A 23625-nucleotide genomic window follows, 5' to 3' on the forward strand; every position below is an offset into this window, starting at 1 on the left:
GATGGCAAAAAAATTCAAGAAAAGTCAGAGGAGAGGATGGATTGAAAAACAAGAAAAAAGTCATAGTTGGTATGGCAAAAAAATCAATATAAAAGTCATAGATACGCATCAATCAGTAAGGTCATAATATGAAACATTAAAACAACTATATAGTAGTTCTGGGAGAAAAAAAACTGTAAAAAAAAAAGTCATAGTATAGATAGGCAAAAAAAAATCAAAAAGTCATAGTATAAGAAGATATATTATATATATAGATATATATATATATATTTATATTTATATATAGTGTTTAATAGACTAAAAGAAGCTTGGCTACTTATTTATTAAATGTTTGTTTGTTTTAGAGTCTTGTGTTATACGTTTGCTCGAGTCTTAAAAATCATTAAAACTACATTAATCGAATTAAGGAACAATCAAAACCTTTAAAAAGATTTTGTCCGCCTCCTGTACTCATACAGTACACACACTGTGTGGTTTTGTAAGAGCTGAACAGTGGCTTCACTGTCCAGGGTTAAGAGGAGTTTCAGGCTTGGAGAGATGATGATGGAGGAGGAGGAGCAGCACAGAGCAGCCTTTGTCAAAAAGTCCTTTTAGTTTCCAGAGTTTTAAAAGTAGCTCACGGACAATGACAGCCGCTGAAAAGAGTTTGGACCGCTCCACGTCTCGCCTTCGTGTCCGGTTACAGACCGTCTATTATTCATACCTCTGTCCGTCAACAACCTCAGACCTCTTCATTCTTATTTGTCCACCTGCTGGCTTCATCTGGTGAGAAACTATCTCTACACCGGACTCAGAAACAGGTCAACAAAGCGTCCACGCTCTTAATCCTGCATAACTTTAAGCCTTAATATAGTTTGAACAGGTGAGCTGTATATAAATTCACCCTCAGTACAGTTGTCATGAACGGGGAAATTAGCTACAGAGACCAAAACTGTTTTTTGTACCAGGCTGTAAACATGTTTATTTCTGCTGTGAAGTTGGACATTTGAACATGGAGACTCACTTCTGGAGCCAGCTTCAAGTGGACGTTCGAGGAACTGCAGTTTTCGACTCTACTTTTCTCAGTTGGTTGCAATCCACAACCTCGAAGCTAGAGGGCACTAAACCTCACACACCGGACCTTTAAAGTACAAAAATAATAAAAAGAAAAGAAAAAAATCTGCCACATTGTGCAACTTGAATCTTTTTTTCTTTTTAATTTAAAACAAAATTTAATCTTTTACATATTTTTGTTTTTTTAAACGTACAATCAAACAATCATTGTAATCATACATAAAATTCTTCATAATAATGCACAACTCTATCGACACTACCCATAAATTAAAAACAAAACAAAAAAAAAAAAAAGAGGGAAAAACATCGAGATCAGTATGAAATACAATGTTAGGCAACACCACTGGTTAACGAAGACGATGTCCTGCTGCCTGTCCACCTACAGCAGGACAGTCACTGCAACGGAAACAAGTACACAGGATGAACCGACCTTCCTCACACTCGCACACACACACACACACTCGCACACACACACTCAACAGGTAAGGTGCTACTGTTTGCCTCCGCTTCACCTTTTTCCCGAGGACAAAGAGGAGGGGAAGGGTCACCGGGGTCGAGCGGGGTGATTAAAATAGCCGACACACTTTTGTCAGGCACTTGGCAGACGAAGCGAGACTCGATCTCATGTTGATCTTGAGATGATTAAAAAGGAAGAATTTAAAAACTTCACTAAAGGTCCAGTTATTCCAGAGCTTTCGACAGCGTCAGTCCTGATCATGAGATGAAGAGTTTGTGCAATAATTCTTTCAGCTTGAAAGCTCGTCATCAACTATAATCTTTATTTTTTTAAGTACCGCATAGTTTCATTATTTATTTATTCAGGATCGTATATATCGACTCACTCTTTTAAGAGAAACTTTTAAGATTTTCATCTTTTGATTCATTATTTACATCGTTTATGTTTCAGGCGTCTAAAATTCAACGATTTACAGATTTATTCTGGTTTATATCAGGATGATTTGAAAGTTTTGGACCGTAAAACAACCATTTTTATAAAGGTTAACATTGGGCTCAAGTAATATTTATGGTAAAAGTCATAGATGTCTGAAATTTTACTGATTTATTTCTTGTTTTTAAAATTTTATTTTTAACTATCTGATCAACTTCCACCCGCCACATGACGCAGGTTAAATCAAACACTTCCGTTTCCTGGAGCCAATCATTTGTGTTTTTTATTTTGTTGTGTAAATTGAGCTTCCAAAGATTCGATGTGGCGCTTTTCTTCTGATAAACTACACGAGATGAACTGCTCATGACAATGAGTCCTTCCTCCGACTTTAACCGATTCAGATTTCCAGTTTTGTGTCTTCGAGTCTGATTTAAAGGTCGACGGTCTAGAAAGAAGTCGCGAGAGCGCGAGAAGAAAAAAAAAAGGAGAATTTCAGAAAACACAGAAGAACCTGGACACACTCTTTGTTTTCTTTTACGTACACACTTGACCTGCCTTCACACACACACACACACACACACACACACACACACACAAAGCTCAAGCTGGCTCAGAAATGAAAACACACACACTCACAGAAGTTTTTACTCTGTCACCGTTTTCCTTCTTTTTTCATCGTTTGTTCTTGAAGTACAGTACCCATCTTTGTCTCTCTACCTCCCCTCTCTCTCTCTCTCACACTCACACACACACACACACACACACAAACACACACACACATTTACACCAACGTGCGCCCAGGTGAGCAGCCGTGCACCATGCGATCATGAGCTGCTGCCACGTTTTCTTCCTGGGGGGGGCGAGGAGCAGGGACACGTCCTCTCAGTTCCCATGGTAACCTGGCTGGAATGTAGTGACGCTAGGGACACACACACACACACACACACACACACACACACACACACTTGATTCACAGGTAAACAATGTATTTCTTCAGGAGGACGGACACGTCATGGTGTGTGTGGTGTGCAGCAGGGCGGTGAGGAAAGCGAGCTCGTCTCAACAGAAGCCTGGAGGTTGTTTTTCTTCTTTTTTTTTTTTTTAAAGGTCCACTCATCGTCGGCGGTTCATTCTGACCTTTGACCTTCAGGCCGGGGCGACCACGACCTCGGCGGAGGCGGGACAAAAGGTGAGGCACATGAAGAGTGCATGAGTTACAGGGTTAGTGTGTGTGTGTGTGTGTGTGAGGAGAGAGAGCATGCATGTTTGAGGTGTGTGCGAGTGCAAAAAGTGTGTTTGTGTGTACAAAGTGCATTCCTCATGTGTGTGTGTGTGTGCGCCTTCGACCCCGTGACCTCCTCGTGACCTCCTCGTGTCCTCAGCAGCCACAATGATAACAAAGTTTTGTTTTTTTTATCGTGTCTTTTCGCTCTCGTGGCCGGTAAAAGTCTCCGGCGAGGTTCAGGGTCGACACAGCTGAGAACAAAAAAACAAAAAACAAAAATCCGAATGTCAGAGATTGGAGCCGTCCAGGAGGCGCACCTCCTCCTCCTCCTCCTCCACCTCCTGCTCGCCGCTGTCGTATCCCCTTCTCCCCCCCCAGCTGTCCTGGAAGGAGCGGATCAGTTGAACATGATGGACTCGGGATCTTGGTTTGCCATTTGAGCCATGTGACGAAGGATATCTTTTTTTGTGATAATACCAAGAAGCCGCCTGCAGGGGGAGACAGAGGAGAGGAGGAGAAGAGAGGAGGGTTAGAGAGGTGAGGAGGCACTGGAGGAGGAGAGAGAACACCGTCGTGTTTTTGTTGGCTGGGTTGTCTTCAATCAAGAGATGATTCAAAGAGGATTGAGTTTGGTTTTAAATCATGGAGTCGATTGGCGAGCCAACAAAAACACGACTACCTGAGGAGGCAAAAGTCAGCAGCAGGAAGGAGAGGAAGGAGGGAGGAGGTGAGGAGGAGGAGGAGTCTGAAACAGCACCTCCTTCTAGCAGAGAGTTTGTTTCAGACGCCTGATGCCTCGCTTTGGTTTTTTATGTTATCGGTCCCAGGAAAGAAAAAAAAACTGGATCCTACGAGGAAGAGGTGAAGAGTTAGAACGTCGGAGGAGGAGAGAGGACGAGCTCGGCACGCGAGTCAGACGATCGCGAATCTGCCAGAAGTGACATGAAGCTCCACAAAGAGGCGACACGCGACTGAGAAATAGTTTTTTTTAAGGCCGCAACATAAAATATTTTTAGAAATGAATCCAAAGAATCAAACTTTTATTTCATAAGTTAAAATCAGGGTTCAGTCTCGTGTATCGCGTCATCTTGATGAGATGATGAGGACTTTATTCTTTACGGAGCTTCTTCTGGTCGGTAAATGTTAAAAACCAGCTGACGTCAAAACAACAACGACAAAAATCACTGAAACAAAAATGTATTCATCTAAATTAAAAGTTTTTCTCATCTTTGTTTTCGTCTGTTCTAGACTTTTGTTACTTCCCGTGAGTCGATTTGTTTCTTTATATTTGTTGTTTTTATTGATACTGTCTGAGTTTAAAATTGTTTCTGTGGAAGATCCAAATAAAGAACTAAAATCATTTTTATGATGTTTCTCACCTTCATGCATCACGACGCTCGACTGTCACCCTTCCTTCTTTCATTAAAACATTTGAACGTTGAAATACGTCCTCGTCCCGATGACAGAGCAGCAGCTGACCTCGTGTTTTTTACAGTGTAAGACGAGCTGCTTCGTTTCACGGTGACGTTCGCTGTTTCTGACTCGTGACAGAGCCTCCTCCTCCTCCTCCTCCTCCTCCTCTTTTACATTTACCTGCCGGACCCAGCAAACAAACACTGGGTCTACATTAATTTCACATTTTTAAAAAAGTATCCAAGTCAGTCAAGCCGTGAATGTAAGCCTGAGGTCAAGTGAAGAGAAGCATCTGAAGCCACAACGTGAGGAGACGCTGTTCATCTGCTACGGAGCTACAGGACAGCAGAGCCGCCGGGTCCAAAACATTTTGATTTTGTTTGTTCGTTAAAGACGTTCAGCTTCATTTGAACCCTGAAATAAAATGAGTGAGAACAAACATTTGAACCCAGGTCTGAAGGAGGAGGGTCGGGGATCAGAGCTACAGCTACTGAGCAGCAGGAGGCATGAAACACTGGTGAGGCGTCAGATCAGACTCGGTTTTCCCAGCAGCTGCTGAGATCTACGACTGCTCTTGTTTCGTCTTTGAAGTAAACAAAGGCAGGCGTAGAGACCGGGTACAGATCAGAGAGTATGAAGGGTCAGCGGGTGAAGGCGAGGTTCCCTGAAAGCCAGCGGCGTCCAGTGCTGGTTCACGTGATGTCATTAGATGTTTTCAGCCCATAAAAAGAGACATCAAACTAAATTTAAAGGTCCGGTGTGTAAAACTGATAGGTGGCGGAGTCCGCCGCGTTTCTACAGACAAAACACTTCCTCTAGGTAGATTTAGCACTTTTTTTTTTGCAGCCACTAAGTTTCTCCTGCACGCTTGGAGGGTGAGGCAAGCTGTATTCAGTTGGTTGCCACTAGAGATATTTACAATGAAAACATAACTTTGCTGTGATTGATGGGAACTTCTGCTGCAGCTAAAAGATTTCCTACATTTCCCAGAATGACTCAGCGACCAGGTTTATTTTCTCTTTTTATTTCTCGGGGTGTCTTTTAAAATTTAAATGTTTACGTTAAAGGAGTCGTACACTCCTGTACCTCTATAGTCATAGACAGTCAAAGCGTCCACTCTCTTAATCCTGCATAACTTTAAGCCTTAATATAATGTGAACAGGTGAGTTGTATATAAATTCACCCTCAGTACAGTTGTCATGAACGGGGAAATTAGCTACAGAGACCAAAACTGTTTTTTGTACCAGGCTGTAAACATGTTTATTTCTGCTGTGAAGTTGGACATTTGAACATGGGGACTTATGGAGACTGACTCACTTCTGGAGCCAGCCTCAAGTGGACGTTTGAGGAACTGCATTGGATTTTTTTTGTGTTTTTAAATTATTTCATCATTTTTTAGTTGTTGAAACTGATTTTCTTTTTGCTACATTACTGACTGATGATAGTAACGAGCATATATACTGTGTGTGGCCTTTTAATGAGCTATGTTTGTGCCAGTATTGATATAAAAGATGTTTTTTTCTTTATAAATCGACGACAAACTTTGTTGTTTTTTCACTTTTTGAAAGAACATAATCGTATTTTTATTCCTTGGCTTTTAACCCATTCTGTTTCTGTTTTTGCTTTATTATTTTAATATTGTTTATATTGTTCTTATGTTTTATGTTTCATATTCCATGTACAGCACTTTGTATCAGCTGCGGCTGTCTTTAAAGGGCTTCATAAAGAAAGTTGAGTTGAGTGTTCACACTCTTGTGAAGAGGACGGGACGCCGCCGGCTAAGAGGAAACATCGGCAGGTTAAAGCACGGGGGATTAGTAAGTTACTTCATCAGGGTCGTTTTTTTTAAAATCACCACACGCTTAACTAGCTCGCTCTACTACAGCACTACTGTCACCAATCAACACGTCACTTCACCACAGCATTCACTACGACCACTACAGGATGAGGGAAGTGTTGGGGGATGAGTCGTATCACTAGAGATCCTCTCCCTCCCGTCTGATCAAACTAACACCACCCCTCTAACCATAAACAACAACGGTAGTCCGCTTTCCCAAGGCGGCTAGCTACTCGCCAAGTGGTTGTTAAGGCGACGGGTCAGATGTCATCGATCTGTGGAGACCCACGGCGAAACGGTGGGGGAGGTGTTTAAAAAACAAAAGAGGAAAAAGAAGTCGTTAATGACGATAACTGAGCCGAATGACAACTGTTGGGAGAGGGGAGATGGGGAGACACAACAGGCATCATGGTCACATGCTGAGAGCTCTACGCTTACAGATCTGATTGGTTACATGGCATTTAATCAGGATTATGTATATATAAATATCTAAAACACATCTTAAGACGCTACAGATCAGAAGCATGATGCGGCTGTCACAACACTAAGCAGAGCTACAGTCGCTACGGATGCACTTCGATGGGGATGAGTTGCAAAGCTGCACTCTGGGAATCTAACGAGCCCTTTTCAGACATGGAAACTCCGGCTGGCTTCAGCTGACGGTTAGATGGACGGAGCAAGAAGAGAGAGGGGGGGACATCATGCAGCAAGAGGCCGCAGGCTGGAGTCGAACCTGGGCCGCTGCAAGGACGGACCCTTTGCACATGGAGCACATGAATATCAGCCCAACTTCGATTAGCAGTGAACATCAGAGCTGGTTTTTATGCTTTATGATGTTTGTAAATGTTTTTCTGCTGGATGTTCACTCTACTACACAGTCAGCATGAATTAAAGCTGAAAATATTAACGTGTTTTTAGACTGATCTGATATTAGTAGTCCTCTACAAGCAACTAAAACAACCTCAATCGCTGTTTTATTGTTTTGTTAAGCTGATTTTCTTTGAAGGTCGTTCTTGACCTGATCAATCACAACTCAAGGTCGACTTACTGACTTTTTCTGGAGCTTCATCAGCTCAGCTGTCACGCTGGTTGCCAGTTCTCAAACTCCCTGTAGTAGTACTTGGAAGAGGCTATGAAATACTTTTTAAAAACACTTAATACTACAACGTCTGAATGAAAATACACGATGAGACGTCTGGCTGATGTGTAGTCACGTTCACGTAGCTGAGTTGGCTCTGGTTCTTGAATTCCTGCCTCCTGTGTGAACTGTCCTGTATTTTAACGGTCGTACTTGGAGAGCTGAATATTTTCTACACGATGTAAAAAGTCGAGATTTAAAGTCTCGATTTTTGTGCTGCTGTAGCTTTTACATGAGCGTAACTTTGCCGTGTTTTACAGTAAAATAACCGTGAAACTTCACAGGTCAGACTGCCAGCACGTTCTCGTAACGAAGCACATGTCTGAAAGGGGCTCTGAGACTGATGTGGGTGACAGTTCCCATTCAGGTCCGACATTACAGGACCCTGAGAAAAAAAAAACAAACACAAGAAAGCTTTTCTACAGAGTGACTCGTCAAAAAAATCTGCAACTGCTACCAGCGATGGAGATGAGGAGGACGTCTATCTACAAGATGTTTGTCTGAGATGATGAACGACTTCGTTAAAAAGAGGTGAATCCACACCAAACCAACCCACGGACAACAGAGAGTGAAAGAAGAAGAGGAAGAAGAAGAAGAGGAGGAAGACTTAATGTTTAGCCGGGAACTGTCAACAGTTTTTCACACCAAGTTTCATGCATCCCTCTTAAGAGGCGGAGCCTAAGAGACAGGTGTGAAAGTAAGTGGGAGGGGGTCACGTGTAAAAAGGGGCGGGGCTAGTCACCAGGGGCTCCGTGTGCTGCTTGAGCTCCTCCAGATGCTCTAATATATTCTTCTTTGTGATGATGCCCAACACAATCCTGAAACACACACCCGTTACTCGGCAAAGTGCCCAGAAACGACGACAGATAAACAAAAACAACAACAAAAAAAAAACACGACAACAAGAGGAGAGACAGAGAGAGAACAGCACAAAAACATACATAACAGGTGCAACTTAAAATATCAAACTCAAAAATTACACAACTCAATTAACACAAAAACAACAAAACTTCATAATGTTGCAAATTAATTTCACATGCTACGACTGATCGAACAAACTACGAGTCTGAATTGAATCATCTTCGTCTTCTGCAACAGTTTAATGTTCGCCAACGCAAAAGTCATGGATAAAAAACAGACGTCGATTTGCTTTTTATTTTGATGATTTACTGGAAATCTGCTCAAAAATTTGAGCCGAATTTTGATGGAAACTTGTCAAATCACATCCAGATTAAATTCTACTTCACGTGTTCGCTAAGTTCACCCAGATGTTGCGACTGCCACGTGTTTTATTCTGACATTTTGGGGAAAGTTTTCTAAACATTTTAATAATTACATATCTTCTGATTGATCAGATCTAACTATCTTCTTACTTATTAAGGTCTATTATTCTGTCTGTTACTTATTTGTTTCATTTTCAGTCTTTGTGTCTCATTTTTTCTTTACGTAATCGTGTAAAATTGTATGTGGAGAAAAAAAAAAACTAACAATGAATTGAGTCAAAGTTTTGTCCGACTATCCAAAGCTTGATTTATCTCGTAAAACGATTGACAACAGTGTCGCACTGGACACTAAACATTCACTGGAGCATCAAATGTGTGTTCATCTACAAGAAAATTGTTTGAATAGTGCCCGGCTGTTTTTAGGAAATTACCCAAGTAAAAACAAACAAAAAAAAATGGGCAGGAAAGACGATAAAACACATTTTCATGAGAGTTGTTGGATAGTAAAAATATAAAATAACGTCAGTTTTATCCTTTTAAAAGGTAAATAAAACAGTTGAACATAAAGAAGTAAATAAAAACAAACTCAGAGAAGTCGTCTGTAGTTCCTAGAAAACACCAGCAGGTGTCAGACCACACACCGGCTGATTTTACTGACTACGTTTCCCAGCTTGATACCTGTTATGTAGTTGTAGTTAGTTTCAGCAGCTCAGCCTCTTCGACAGAGGAGGCCGTCTGTTATTGCTCAGTAGGGGGGGGTAGAGGAAGTGCAGCACAGCGGTTAGGCCAGGCCATGCAGATTACGGGACAAACTCAGGCACCTCGGCGTCCATGCAACACCGCACAGTGTGTACATGTGCTTGCGTAATGTTCGTCGACCTCGGACGGGGGTTAGTCGATCGTAACAACAACAGGCGGAGAAGAAGAAGGACGCGAGAAGGACTCGCCTTCCGCTCTTACGTCCTTTTTCTTCGCTCTAAGACAGTCGCGTCTCCTACTTACCCGTTGTGAGTGACCAGGCACTGGCGCAGCCCGAGCTTTCTGAAGATGTCCACCACGATCTCCATGGGGGTGTGGTCGGTGACGGTGAAGGGGCTCATGTCCAGGATGGAGCGCAGTTTGAGGGGCCGGGGGCTGTCGGCCGGCAGGGTGGGCGCGTGCTGGGTGAAGTACACCCTGGAGTTTAACATGATGCCCTCCTGCTTGCGGCGAGCGTTTTCTGTCGAGGAAGGAAGATAACAGGAGATTTGTGAGACGTGAATAGACGGACGTACCTCAAAGTAAAGATGGGAGAAACTGTCCCGTTACCTATAGCGATAGTGATGTCCCTGCGCAGAGCAAAGCCCACCAGCCTCTGGGACTCTTTAGAAACTATCACAGGGAAACCATTATAACTGGTTTCATTGATGGTGGCCTGCAGCTCCTCCACCGTCAGGTCGTCCTGCGTCAGCACCGCCAACGGCGGGTCGCTGCGTCGAGGCCTCATCACCTCCCTGGCCAGCGTGGTGTGCGTGAACTCCTCCTTGGCGTCCAGGAAGGGGTATCCGTTCAGGCGGATGTGGGCCTCGTAGATTCCCTCGCGGCCGAACGCGTCGCCCACCCATTTGCTGGTCATGACGGCGGCCATGAGGGGGACGATGTACTCCAGCCCGCCGGTCAGCTCGAAGACGATGACGACCAGGGAGACGGTCATACGAGTCACGCCGCCTGAGGAGATGAATGAACTTTAAAGACATGAAACATATTTGGACAAAAAGAAAAGTCACTTTATGATCTGCGGACTCACCCAGACACGCCGCTGCCCCCACCATGGCGTAGAGTCCTGGGGTGATGCAGTCGGCTCCCACCTCGCACCACTCTTTGAACAAGAACCAGTCGTGGTGATAGTAGGCGAGCTGCTCCATGGCGATGCCAACGATTCGCCCTGCGATCGCCCCGATGGCCATGCTGGGGATGAACAAACCCGACGGTACCTAAAGGGACGAGAAGTCAGAAGTCAGTTTCGCTTTGTGAAGACGTGTGTGGTGAAAACAACAAGAAAAAACATCCAGGTGTCACCTTGAGTCCGAAGGTGAAAATGGTCATGATGATTTTAAAGATGAGCGCCAGGCAGAGCTGCCACATGGCGGCGTAGACGCCGGGCCCCGCCGGCCGGTTGGGGTTGTCGCTGAAGGACTTACTGCCGTTCATCTGGCTGCGGTACTGGCAGAGCTGCGAGGACTCCAGCGGGCCGCAGTCGGTGAACAGCTCCTTTATCAGCTCGCTGGTGTTCTGCCGCGTGTACGGATTCGGGAAAGCAACTACAGCTGTGATGGCCGCCACCAAGATGACCTCCAGCACCGGGTACTTGCCTGAAGGGACGAAGGACGCAACGTGTTAGACTGTGCATCCAACTGGACCCAACAACTACATTCATCCCAATTAGTACTCGCCGAAGCGCGTCGACTTGCGCCGCCGGCACCAGGCGATGTTGGCTCGGATGAAGAAGGCCCCCCAGAGGCCCCCGAAAACCCCCAGAAGGATGAAGGGGATGAGCTCGAACAGGTACCACGGCGTGTGGTACTCCACGTAGAACAGCACCAGTCGGCTGTTACCGAACGGGTTGATGGAGCGCAGGACGAAGGCCGCCACCAGGGCGGCGAAGAAGGAGCGCCACAGCGTCTTCAGAGGGAAGTAGTAGCTCACCTGGAAGAGTTGACACGATTAGCTGCTTGTAACGTTTTCAGATATAATTTCTGGTCAGTGTTATGAGTCCGCTGCACCTCCTCCAAGCTGAACAGCACTCCTCCAATCGGGGCTCCAAAAGCGACGGACACTCCGGCCGCCGACGCAGCTGAGAGAACCTGAGAGAACGACAACAAACGCACCTCAGCTGATACAGTAACACAGCCACTAGTAACAGAACGCCAGCGAGGATTAAAGTCGTCGTCTTCCCTCTCACCTCTCGTTTCTTGGCTTCGTTCTTGCTGTACTTGGGGAAAAGGTACGAGAAGATGTTCCCGCAGCAGCAGGCCACGTGGACCAGAGGGCCCTCCTTCCCCAGGCTGAGGCCAGACGCCACAGCCAGCACCAGAGTGATGGTCTTGATCATCAAGGTCCATTTGCCCAGGTATCCCCTGATGATGAACCCGCTCAGGATGGTCTTGATCTGTGGAGAGGAGGAAGAAGTTTAGAAGAGTAAGGGTTTGATTGGTGCTTTCGTTACCAACAGCCTATGGTAGTGTCCTAAAATAGTTTGTTTTGTTCGACTTTACTGCGATAAAAGAAAAACATAACATTTAGACGCAGGATGAAGCAAATAGTCGTCTATAAATCAATTAATGAAGCAATTATTCCAGCAGTTCTGAGGAGTAATCAGATTTTTGTGACTCTCATGGATGCAAAAATCATATTAAACACTATTCAGTTAAATTAATTGGTCTTTATTCGTCGGTGGGTAGCAGAGAGCTGACAGGAAATTACCAAATTTGGCCTCTTCTAAACCAATTAAAATCAGCAGACAGATGATGTCACAAATATAATAATATACATGAAGTTTCCTTTCTGATCTCTTCTTGCTGTATCTGCATCTCCACCTCATGATCAAAGCCACGTCGACCACACACTTTTTACTTGGCACTGCGGCTCCAGCTCCCTTGTTCCCATGGCAACAAAAGGATTTTTTTTTATTTTAAAGCTCCTCAAAATGGCTTTTCTCCCCCCCCATCGCAGCAACAATTTTAAGTCACTCCGAGACATTAAAGGGGGAAAGCGAACGCGTGACGACACGCACAGAGGAGCAGCTTTTAGACCACTTTCATGGAGAGTTAAAGAGGCAGCTTGCAGAGACTTCAAGCCTCTGACAGAGTGAGAGAGCAGAGAGATGAAACAGAAACATCAAGAGTCTGTTTCAGAGCGAAGGAGGGACACTCAGACGCAAAAAGAGACGCTAACCTCATTAGTTTGATAAAAAAAACAAAAACTAGTCCGACACGTCCGCCAGGGATCTTTTTCTAAACGATTCAAAGAAAGAAATCCTGCTGCATGACAGCAAACTCTCTCGGATGTGTGGAGTTTCCCATTAGGAGCTTGGTTTGAGCTCGATACAACCTGTAAAAGCGACGTTGTCCTCACCTCAGGGATCCCCGAGCCGCAGGCGTACGGGGCGAACACCTTGACCAGACAGACGGCGAGGAAGGCGAACGACAGAGCCCAGTAGATGTACATGAAGTAGTTCATGATGTACGAGCCGGGGCCCTGCAGAAACAAAGAGGAGGAGAGCGGCAGGAGTGTGAGAGCTTCGTCAAACTCGTTTAAAGCTTTGACACTCTCCTCACGTCGCAGGCCGTCCGCCCAAATTAAAACAAATGGAGTGTTTTCGATCGTTAAATTGAAACGACATTAAATGACGACAGCTGTTCAAGTTCGACCTGCCGGCTAGAATCCCACAGGCTGAAAACTCATCAAGATATTTCACTTCCACAGAGCTCCAATTTGGACACATTACACTGAATTATTGTGAATAATTAACTCAGTTCTCTGGGCCAGATTTATGAAGTAATTTGTCATATTTTATATAAAAATGATGTTTTTTTTTAGGGTCTCTAATAAAGGCCTGACAAAAACATTGAAGGGGAGTAAAACAACATGATAAATTTACCATAACGTGCATTTCCACAGCACTAATTACATCATTACAACAGCAGAGTCATGTCATACTCACTACTTTGTTATTCTATGGTTTGTTTTTAAACAAAAATACAGTTTTCTTATTATTTTTGTTATTTTTGCATCTCCATCGATGCATATATTTCAAATTAAAAGTCTAAAAAGAAAGAGAAGGATTATTCCCTTTGTGCTGCTGGGGCTTTTAATGTGAAACATCTGATGTAGGTCAACAGGTGAACATGGGGAAAGTTTTGAAAATAAGAAGATATATTGATAAAATGAGAAGAGGTCTGTCTATTAGAGAATATATGGTAATTAATTAATTAATGACGTCTCGGGCGTGTGCCTGTGTTCGTCTACCTCCGCCTGCCCCAGGATCAGCTCGGCCCAGCTCTTCCACTGAGGGCACTTGTCCCGCTCGGCGAAGGTGGTCTCGTTGGACGTCCAGCAGCACTGCTCGTGGTTGAACCACATGGCGCTCAGACACACGCCCTCCTTCAGGTCGTTCATCCAGTCGGCGGCGATGTCGATCAGGCCGGCCAGAGCACCTGACAGGAGGAGGAAGGAGGAGAGGGGAGAGGACAATCATGAATGCTCCAGGCAGACATGATGAGGCCTCATTTTTAAATAAAATCCATGACTTGGATAAGAGCAGGGGGAAACTACGGTGTATTCTTCCTAAATGTTCCCTTTGGAAGTTTGTAAACTGGATCTTAGAGAACCTTTGCCGGTCTAGCTGCTCCTCAGAGGCTGGTTATCTCTCTCTTTTTGTGGTCACGGAAATATAATTCATCTAATTTTTCCAACCGCTTCTCCTTATCAGGGTCGCAGAGGGCTGGAGCCAATCCCAGCTCGCACTGGGCGAGAGTCATGAGTTCATCACAGGGCTGACGCGTAGAGACAAACAACCAGAGTCACCGACTCACCTGCTAACCTGCATGTTTTTGGACTGTGTGAGGCAAAAACAAATCACCTGTGCTGCTGTGAGGACTGAACTCTCTCTGGTGAACAAGCGGTTAAAAAAAGAGCTGCCTGAGGCCAAGCATGTGAGACGAGAAGAGATAAAGGCTGTGTGTGTGTGTGTGTGTGTGTGTGTGTTCGTTACCTGAGGCCAAGCCAGTGAGCGTCACCACCAGCCAGCCAGACCAGGCGTCGTACAGGCTCTTTGTGAACTCCCATGCCGACTCCTTTTTCTTACTGTTGATCTAAAGAAGTAAAAAGAGAATCAAATGATTCCTAATAAAACTAGGTCAAAGGTTTTCGAACCACCGTCACTGTGTGTGTTATCATTTTAAGAGCAGGCTGTAAAAACATTTAAGTAGCACGCAAATCAAACAAACTAACAACTTCATACGAGTCGCTAAACCGCCTCTCTTATGGCGGACTATAAACTCGTGTCAATATTTGATAAAAGTGTTGCCGGAATGAGGTTGTGTGAGTCACAGGCAGATTTAGGACAGGAAGTTTCTTCATTCATGAGATTTTTTTTTTTTACACCGAGCGCTGAGCGACCTTGTCTTCGCCTCCGGCTGCTGATAAATGTGAGATGAAGTCAGACAGCGGATCGCGGAGAAAAGAAAAGGGGGGGAATATATTTAAAGTTGTGGCTGAAATAATCGTACCCACTTCTAAGGATGACATGATACCAGAATTTTAAACTTTGCTACAATACTACAATAGAAATAACAACCTGCACACGGTGCTGGTTTTTGACAGCCTTGCTCAGTTCTCCTTTCGTGCGATCCAAATAAAACTATCGCAGCACAGGAAGTGTGTGATATATATGTGTATATCGCTTCCTGAGGAGTTTTTGCTGACGCCGGCTAATGTGCGGGAGCTGAATATAACTGTAAACAGGCTGAGCTACGAGAGCTCTGATAAGCTGAGAAGCAATTTGAAGCTTCTGAGCTTCAGAAACGTGTTTTATTCCAAATTCTGTGCATGTTTTCAGGTTAACGGCGTCCAAACAAGGTGCTTGATAGAAGCGTCGGTTATACTCGTGTAGTAGTCTCGATACGCTCTGGTCTTGGTCATGTCTTGCTCCCCGTGTAGGTGGACACTGGATGGAAACCGGCAGCTTAACATACTGAGACCTTTACGGTGTCCTCGGTCTCCTCACCTTCCGGTGCCTCTCGCGATCCTTGCACTTCTCGCGGACCCAGTCGATGGTGTGGAAGTCGTCGTAGGTCCCCACACCAGGTATGGGCTCCTCTAGGAAGTCCAAAAGGTGGGTAGTGCTGCTGGGCGCCCCGCCCCCGTTAGACATGGCGTAGTTAGACCCTTGAGAGGAAAGACGAGAGAGTAAGAATGAGCTAAATTCATGAATACCATCGAGATTCAACATGTTTTATGCACAGAAAGCGTTCAGTGACATGAACAGTTTGATTCAAAATGATGACGAGCCTTATATCAAACAAAACAAAGTCACCTTTGATTCCACATATTTACATTCAAGAAAAACCCACCTAAGCTCTGTTATTCAGTCTCTGCAACATGAATCAAACACAGGCTGCATCAAATTATTTTTACAATCTTCAAACAAAAAACAGAAAAAGCTTGTGATGCGATATCCTGCCGTGCGTCTGAGCATCTTACAGACGACCCTGGAAAGAAAAGAGATCCGTCACATCTGTTGCCGCCTGCTGCACATTAGTCCTACATCTCCTCGATTATCCGGCTCATCAGAAAAACACTGCAGAGCTAAAAAAAACACACAGTCACAGCTGAGATGTGATGACACGCAGAAAGACTGACAAAAAAAAAATCCCTGCGAGGCCTGCAGTCCATCACCTTCGTAGGAAACTAAAAAAAGATAAGGGAGTGGAGGTTTCGTCTGCACGGCTGAGATACCTCTGCTCCGATTCTCTCCTGCCGCTGTGAGATGCACATGTGTAGGTGGACGTTTTATAATTTTACATTTTGAACATCAGAGATTACAAACAGCTCTTTCTATACGAGCCAGACTAAGTGAATCACGTTTTAATTAAACACGTCTTTTTCTTGGAGACAGGAAATTTCCCCCCCCCCCCGTCCTTTTGTGCATAAAAAACATTTAACTGCTCGAACGTCTGGCATTTTAATAAACGCTAACGCGTGATTGTATCTGCGAGACAATGTGACTGTCTATAGGTCCAATAACCATGTGGAGTCAGGTCACTGATGACTTTAACATGACTACGATTAGTCATGGCACATATTGATAATGTCCTGATACGAGGTCTGATCTGCTCCGTCTGGATGCGTGGATTCAATATGAAGGGCATATCGACTCGAACACACACACACACAGTCTAACAGAGCGAGGAGAAGCAGCCCAATGGTTCAATTCTCTCCACTTCTTATCTGGAAAACATGATCACGATTTGCATGGCAGCCGTTTGGCTTCCCTGACTGAGCAGCGTCGGGTTTGACGGCAAATTTGGATTTTCTCTCAGTCAGATTTTATTATTCCGAGTTGTTTTAGTCGACCAAAGACTTGGATTAAAAAAGGATTTACACATTTAGTTCAAATCTAACGTTAATGCATGATCCAAACACATCATACTCTTGGAGGAAACATCTATCACGATTAATAAAACGTATCAACTCAGTCGCATCGGCGTGGTTTCTTCTATTTCATACCGTATTTCAAGTTTGGCGAAAATACACATCTTAGGGTTAGCTGAGAAAAAAACGTTATCTTGCATCTAACCTCTCGAACACACAAAAAGAGTTTGTGTGTTAGTTCTGATCGGATCTCGTCCCGACTCCTGTCCCTATCACGCCTGGACCCCACCGGGCACCATCCTTGCTTCAGAGCACTTCAGAATTGAAGTTTTAGCCCACCAGACTTTATTAACTTGCTCAAATTTTGAGTTTGAGCACATTTTGGCTCATTTTACACAAATCGCCCAGATTTCTCTATGCAGTTTGTGTCTTGACTTCCAGCAGATCGACGAAAGCGTTCGTGGCGCCAATCGCATATTCTCCACTGAGCAGAGCGCTTCTGAAACGCGTCGTGCTGCTTCTGATGGGGTCACAATCATTGCCCAGAACAGCTGCGAGGTTATGGTATAACACTATAACAACAACTGTCACGTACGGTGACATACATGGGCCATTAGTGCAACAGGATGTGTGATTTGGTTAAAAATTTAAGTGATGAAACATATCTAGTAACTGGAGCTTGCTCTCTTGTTTTGAGGCTTCAAAGTACTCTACTTTCCCTGCTGTTGATTCTCCGTTTACAGCTGTTACTTTGTTAACAGGAAATAAAGGAAGGTGTCTCGTATAAACGTCGTTGATTAAATGAGGTCCAGCAGATCGGTGGTTTGGTGGATGGATGGAAATCAACGCTGCAACATTTCGTCAACAATGAGATCATCAGAAATCTTCATAATCTTATTTAGCATTGGCATCCTCATAATTCAGTAGGTCCGTTCCATCACTATATAAAGTACAGGAGGGCCATCGCATCAACTTGAGTTTGATCATTAAGGGAGAATCCATCCAAAGAGCCGAATCCTCCTACTGGTGACGGCACAAATATGCGAGGCTTCTTCTTCAGCTGCGACACAAAGGCGGCACAGTGTGTAACAAGGACAAAAGGGAGACACAGACCAACAACTAAAGCTTCTGTTTGAGTGTTTAGAAGAAGAAAAAAAAAGAAAAATATGTGTCGTTAGTCAAACTTCAGCAGTATCAGGGTCAACGGTGACCCCCAGCACACAGAGCTCATGCATCCAGCCTTACAAACACGGCTCAAAGCACTCTGGGCCTTTAGAGCATCTTTGGATTGGGTAATGTAACGGAAATACGCAAAGCAGGTTTTCATTTCGAGAAACTGGAGGGCGGAGGATGGGGTGAAACTTTGATGTACGCTCAGAGATAACAGAGTAATCACCACAGGGAGAGATGGAAAATTAGATTTTAATATTTGACCCTCGTCTTTACTCTGTAACTTAACACCAAGCCAAACAGCACCGCAACGCTTGCTGGGTGTGGATCACTGTTGTGTGGTGAGAAGATCAACCGACAAAGTTCAGATAGCGATCGAAGGGCGATGCACGGTCTTCTTCTGGATTTGTACTTTGAAAACAACCTCGTAACACGTCCTCTATTGATGCACATGTAGTAAACACAAATGTTGCTATGGTTAGCAGTTTATCTCCACTTCCTCTGCTGTGGTTATTCAATCATTTATTTAGTGCTTTGTGGTCGGTCACACATCAGTCAGGCACGTTGGTGCTGAATTTTCCAGCATCCTGTGATGAGACGCTGAAGGCGGCAGAGTTGGACAGATCACAGAAACTTCAAAACAGTCGAGTTAGCAGCTATTTTACCGGACATTTCTGACTTTAGGCTAAAAAAAAAAAAAAAGGAACCAATGTATGACAGCTGGTTTCCTGCCAAAGTGCCAAGCGTGCCATTTTTCGACTGGTAGAACAATATGAAACAAAAGTATCGCGACGTGCTTTCACTCTGTGGCTGCTAAAGATAAAGTTGTGAGTTGTGAGAAAATGTGAGCGAGAGTAACTCCTGCGGCCATTTGAAGAGCAAACATACACATTCCAGTTCACAATACACATTTGCCCTTTACATTTTTAATCTCCTGAGAACTCCTACAACTGGGGCAAGGTCACGACTGTCAAACAAGGCCTCATTCATGGCTAAGAAATCCTTTAGATGGCTCTGAATCTGAATTACTACGCTCCAACTGCTATAAGAAAGCAAAGGTATTGACGCTCTGTAAAGCTCTTACACACGTTTTTATCCCCCAATAACGGAGATGTAATCCGCTGAACTCGAGAACCGAGGAAGGAAAAGATGTGCAAGTGTCGCTTCCATCTGACCAGCTGATATATCGTGAGAGGCAAAAAGGGAAGCGAGCGCTCGTTTCTGAAGAGTCAGCAGCGTAACTGAGTGTCAGGCTTGGTGGGGATGCAGAGGGAGACCATCGTTCTCCATTTTGGTTACAGAGTGACAGCTACAGTTTGGACTGTCCAAGTTTGTGTGTGTGTGTCCAAGTGAACGGGGAGGTGGGATGGTGATGATGACTCAGTTGTTGACTCAACAAAAAGCAGTCCAACATGGAGGTATGTTTTTTTGGAAAGGACTGAGATATGAACTATCAACACGGCAGGACAACTGACTCATCAATTTGTGTAACCGCATAGTAAACACCAAGAGAGTGAGCCATTTCGCTTGGACCTACCAGGCTTAAGAAATGTGCGAGAATTGGCGTTTTTGTTGGGCATTTCGTTGCCAGTTGTAACCACCTCTGGCACAGTTCAAGTCAAAAGTTGAACTGAAATTCATTCGTTCTCAACGCAGAATACACAAAGTTCAGACTCAACTTGGCACCGGTTCGATAGTCCAAACTGCTAAGAACAGGAGGACAACCAGTTTGGACACCAACCTTCTAGCCATCAACAGCTCAACAAGACTGGACAAGCAACATTCGTTTCTTATGCCACAGAGACAACAGGTCCAGGGTTAAAACTGGTTTTCCAGATAGGATGAGGAGGTTGACCATCAGGACAAGGCCAAACGAGCTCCAAGATGGCTAGCCAGTCTTACGGCGAAACCCCACAAGGGTTGTTCTGTTTTTAATATCTCACCCTGTAGCCAAAAAACATTAGGTTAGCCAATTTCCTTCATTGGCATCTATCGTTCCTTTTAATATAATATTTTTAAGGGTGTCCGAGTCAAGTGTTTTACTTGAAGCATGGCCTCTTTTAAGGCCATGACCTCCCTGCTGCGAGGGGCTTTAAGAACAGCCTGTTCCAGTCAAAGAGTGCCAGAGTGAATGCCGTTTTTCCTGAACAGACATTGGTATGGACTGAAGACACTTCAGTTATATTGATTTCTGAAAAGGCTGCTCAAACCGCCCACCGATGGCGACGCTAATGACTTTGCAGTCCACCTTGGCGCACCTTTAAGTTTTATTTCTTTATTCAAACATCACTACACAACTCATACTGAACATCTTTGTAACAATGGAGAATGTTTATGACGCTAAACTACGTTGAACAAATCTAATTCTAGCCAGTCATCTGTGACATTTGAAGAAAATATGCTAACAATTACACAAAAGGGCAGAGAAGACGCACAACGATTTAAGAAATTCAGGACAGATCCATTAATTGAAGACAGAAAAAAAGCTAATTATCCATGAGTCAGAGGCATTACTGTCCCAAATGGGACACTGTAGGTGATTCATCATTCAGATAGACCAACAGAATATTCACGGAAGCACGGACACAGACAAATACGGTTCAAATGAAGAAATTCAAGATATTTGTGCAGTTTCTATAAATCAGCACGTCTAAAAAAGGCTAAAACTGAGATAATTTATGGAGTTTAAATGGCAACAACCCAGCAGTGTCAACCTCTGAAGGCAACACATCACAAATATTGGACCGCATGCGGCTCTACACTGCAGTAACTCCTGCAAAGTTTCCAGCTCACGAGTAGTGACAGAATCGAAGTGGCCAGTAAGAAAAGAGGAGAGATTTGACTGATGAGATCAATCCTGATGATGCTGCACCCATCAAATCAAATCAGGAGCACTAGAGCCGAGCGAGGGTGACGCCTACGAGTACGTCGCCAGCATCGCAGCAGACACACTCGCACACATAAAAATAAGGCTTCGGTTTCCCCCCCACCACCTCTGTGCTTTAAGTACAGTGACACAGCGATTCTGTTCTGCCTGCATCAGGGCTAAACGCCACGTCAGTGCACAGGCAGGGTTGCTGACTGTCTGTAACACCACTTTTTCTAAATGAAAAAAGTGTTGCTGTGATCAGTGAGGTGGAAAAACCGACTTGCTTGTTCTCCAGGTCTTTATGACCACCACCCCCCGCTACTACTGCGGAGTAAATGAGATCAGAGAGGTTTAAAGGCTGCTCGCTAAGGACAGCCTGGGTCAGCCCGGGTTGGAGTAAGGGTTAGTCTGCTCAGCCGTCATGTGATCAGCATTCGTAAAAACTAAAACCCCTCCCCGACAACCTCCTGATAGTCTCTAGAGCCGGACTGGAAGAGACCGGTGGAATCCCCAACAGTCGCACGAATACACGTATCAAAGTCCGAAGAGCTTACGCAACTTTCCTTTGGGTGTTTACATACGGTCATAGTTGAGGCGAGGTAAATGTCCTTCTATATCTTGTTTGACAACTATGCGTCCAGTTTGATGGTGTGGTTCGATGTATGGACAGAGTAGAGGACAAACTGGACTTGCGTCTGTAAGGAGAGGAAATAAAAGCAGTCCCTGTTGATGGAGGCGGCAGTGGATCACCAGGGATCTTTTGTCTGTGCTCGCTCACCGTATAAAACCTAACAAGGCCTGTAGGAACCAGCACACACACACATTATACAACTTAAAGCTCCCTAAAGGCCGGGCAGGAGAGACAAACAAGGATGCATCGCAGAAGAGGTGAAGTTCATCACGGCTTGTTTATGAATGACGTGAGACGACGTCCTCAATGTGTCCAACAGGTGTCCTCGCACTGCAGGGACGTCGTGACCACACACACACACAACAGCTTCACATCCAGCAGCACACGTATGCCAAATCCCGACCGTGCCTCTGTCAGTGTGGGCACATTAAAATGGAGGGCTGTGATGCTGCTGCTGCTGCTGCTTACAAGGCCCGAGCACAAGCCTCCACGCAATCAACCCTCTCTTTATCTTATTATCTCTACACACGCATTAACTGATGGTCAATCATCAACAGAGGTGACATGCAGCATGCATGCTCCTCTCGCCGGGTTTGTTTCACCTGCCATATGAAACAAGCACTCACTGTACAAGAAGGAGGAGGAGGAGGAGGAGGAGGAGGAGGACGGCCTCTGTCATTACAGCAGGGTGAGGAAAGGAGGGAATGGAAAGGGGGAAACAAGAAGGGGATGTGGCGTACCTCTTTTAGGGATCTCCTGGAGGGGGATGGTGTCCCCTCCCCCGTCGTAGGGCAAATAGGGGTCGGCCGCCGCGTCCTCCTCCTCCATGTTTGACAGCTGAGACGAGGCTAGGCTAAGAGCTAGGCTAGGCTTCACTACGCACTGCCATGTTTACCCGAGGAAGACGAGCGACACTACAGGAGTGAGAGAGAGTGTGTTTGAGAGTGTGTCTGAGTGTGTGTGTGTGAGAGAGAGAGTGTGTGAAAGAGAGTGTGTGTGTGTGTGCTCCCCCTCCCTTTTCTCTCTCCACTGCAGCAGCTGACTGTTCGAGCTGATGATGTCATCACACACACACTCAAAGGGAAAGACGATCACACACACATGCACACACATGCGCACACACACACACACACACATGCACACACACACAGAGGCCGGTCAGCCTTGCCTGCTTGGTTGCTAGGGGAGATCAGCGAGCCCTGCCTGCCTGCACGGGAGAGACCATGGTGGCCGGGTCACAGGGGTGTGTGTGTGTGTGTGTTTCAGAGGGAATAAACCATTCTGAGGAAGTGCAGGGGTGTGAAGTAAAGCAGTACTAATACCACATTATTAAAAAAAAGTACAAGTCTGATCAGAAAAATGTACTTTAAGTACTCAGTGTGACTGGTATATGTTATGTATTACATAATTACTGCTCATGTATTAATGTGAAAGCAGGATTTAATTGTTGTAACTGATTGAGGCGGGGGATAATATTTTTATGTATTTAATTATTAAACCAGGAGTCTTGGTCAAAACAGGCAGCAGCACAAACTACGAACATGCAACATCCCAGAATAATAAAAATAAAAGTGTAGTACAAGCCGTGAATCCGAAAATATCAAGCAAGCACGTCTCCACGTCTTTCAATATGGATTTCCATACGAACATCTGTCACAGATGACATGTAAAAGTAACTTGAACACAACAGATAAGACTGCAACTAACATTCATTACAGGTTAATCTGCTGAGTATTTTCTCCGTTGATCAATTGTTTGTTTGGTTTATAAAAATTGTGAAATACGCTGTCAGCTAAATCTTTACAATGCTCGATAACGTCCTGATATGTGACACTGACCGTCTCCGTGTTGGTAGACCTGCCTCCTTCACCTCCTAGTTTATTTAAAAAAATGGACCAAAGGAAGTCTGGGTGCTTAAACGAGCCACCTGTAACGGCAACTACCTGTCAATCAAAGCGTCCACGCTCTTAATCCTGCATAACTTTAAGCCTTAATATAATCTGAACAGGTGAGTTGTATATAAATTCACCCTCAGTACAGAGAC

General features: G+C 44.7%; 1 protein-coding gene across 7 annotated transcripts in view; it reads right to left on the reverse strand.

Annotated features, from left to right (window-relative positions):
• Positions 1-1170: 1170 nt before the first annotated feature.
• Positions 1171-23625, reverse strand: part of clcn3 (chloride channel 3) — a 37642-nt gene continuing 15187 nt past the window's right edge. For 3 of the 7 annotated variants that reach the window (XM_027287822.1, XM_027287820.1, XM_027287823.1), the window contains 13 exons: positions 15545-15705; positions 14531-14630; positions 13786-13973; positions 12892-13014; positions 11720-11926; positions 11541-11621; positions 11211-11463; positions 10837-11129; positions 10565-10751; positions 10087-10485; positions 9781-9997; positions 8298-8373; positions 1171-3655 (listed from right to left, as the gene is read on the reverse strand). In XM_027287822.1, the coding sequence (XP_027143623.1) occupies positions 3455-3655; positions 8298-8373; positions 9781-9997; positions 10087-10485; positions 10565-10751; positions 10837-11129; positions 11211-11463; positions 11541-11621; positions 11720-11926; positions 12892-13014; positions 13786-13973; positions 14531-14630; positions 15545-15691 (2472 nt within the window). In that variant the 5' untranslated portion in view covers positions 15692-15705 and the 3' untranslated portion in view covers positions 1171-3454. Of the gene's footprint in view, positions 3656-6654; positions 6693-8297; positions 8374-9780; positions 9998-10086; positions 10486-10564; positions 10752-10836; positions 11130-11210; positions 11464-11540; positions 11622-11719; positions 11927-12891; positions 13015-13785; positions 13974-14530; positions 14631-15544; positions 15706-22321; positions 22549-23625 lie in introns of those variants that run through there. The other 4 variants (XM_027287821.1, XM_019264680.2, XM_010747473.3 and 1 more) reach the window with 4 other exon arrangements.

Source organism: Larimichthys crocea, chromosome XIV (assembly GCF_000972845.2).
Source record: "Larimichthys crocea isolate SSNF chromosome XIV, L_crocea_2.0, whole genome shotgun sequence".
NCBI lineage: Eukaryota > Metazoa > Chordata > Actinopteri > Sciaenidae > Larimichthys > Larimichthys crocea.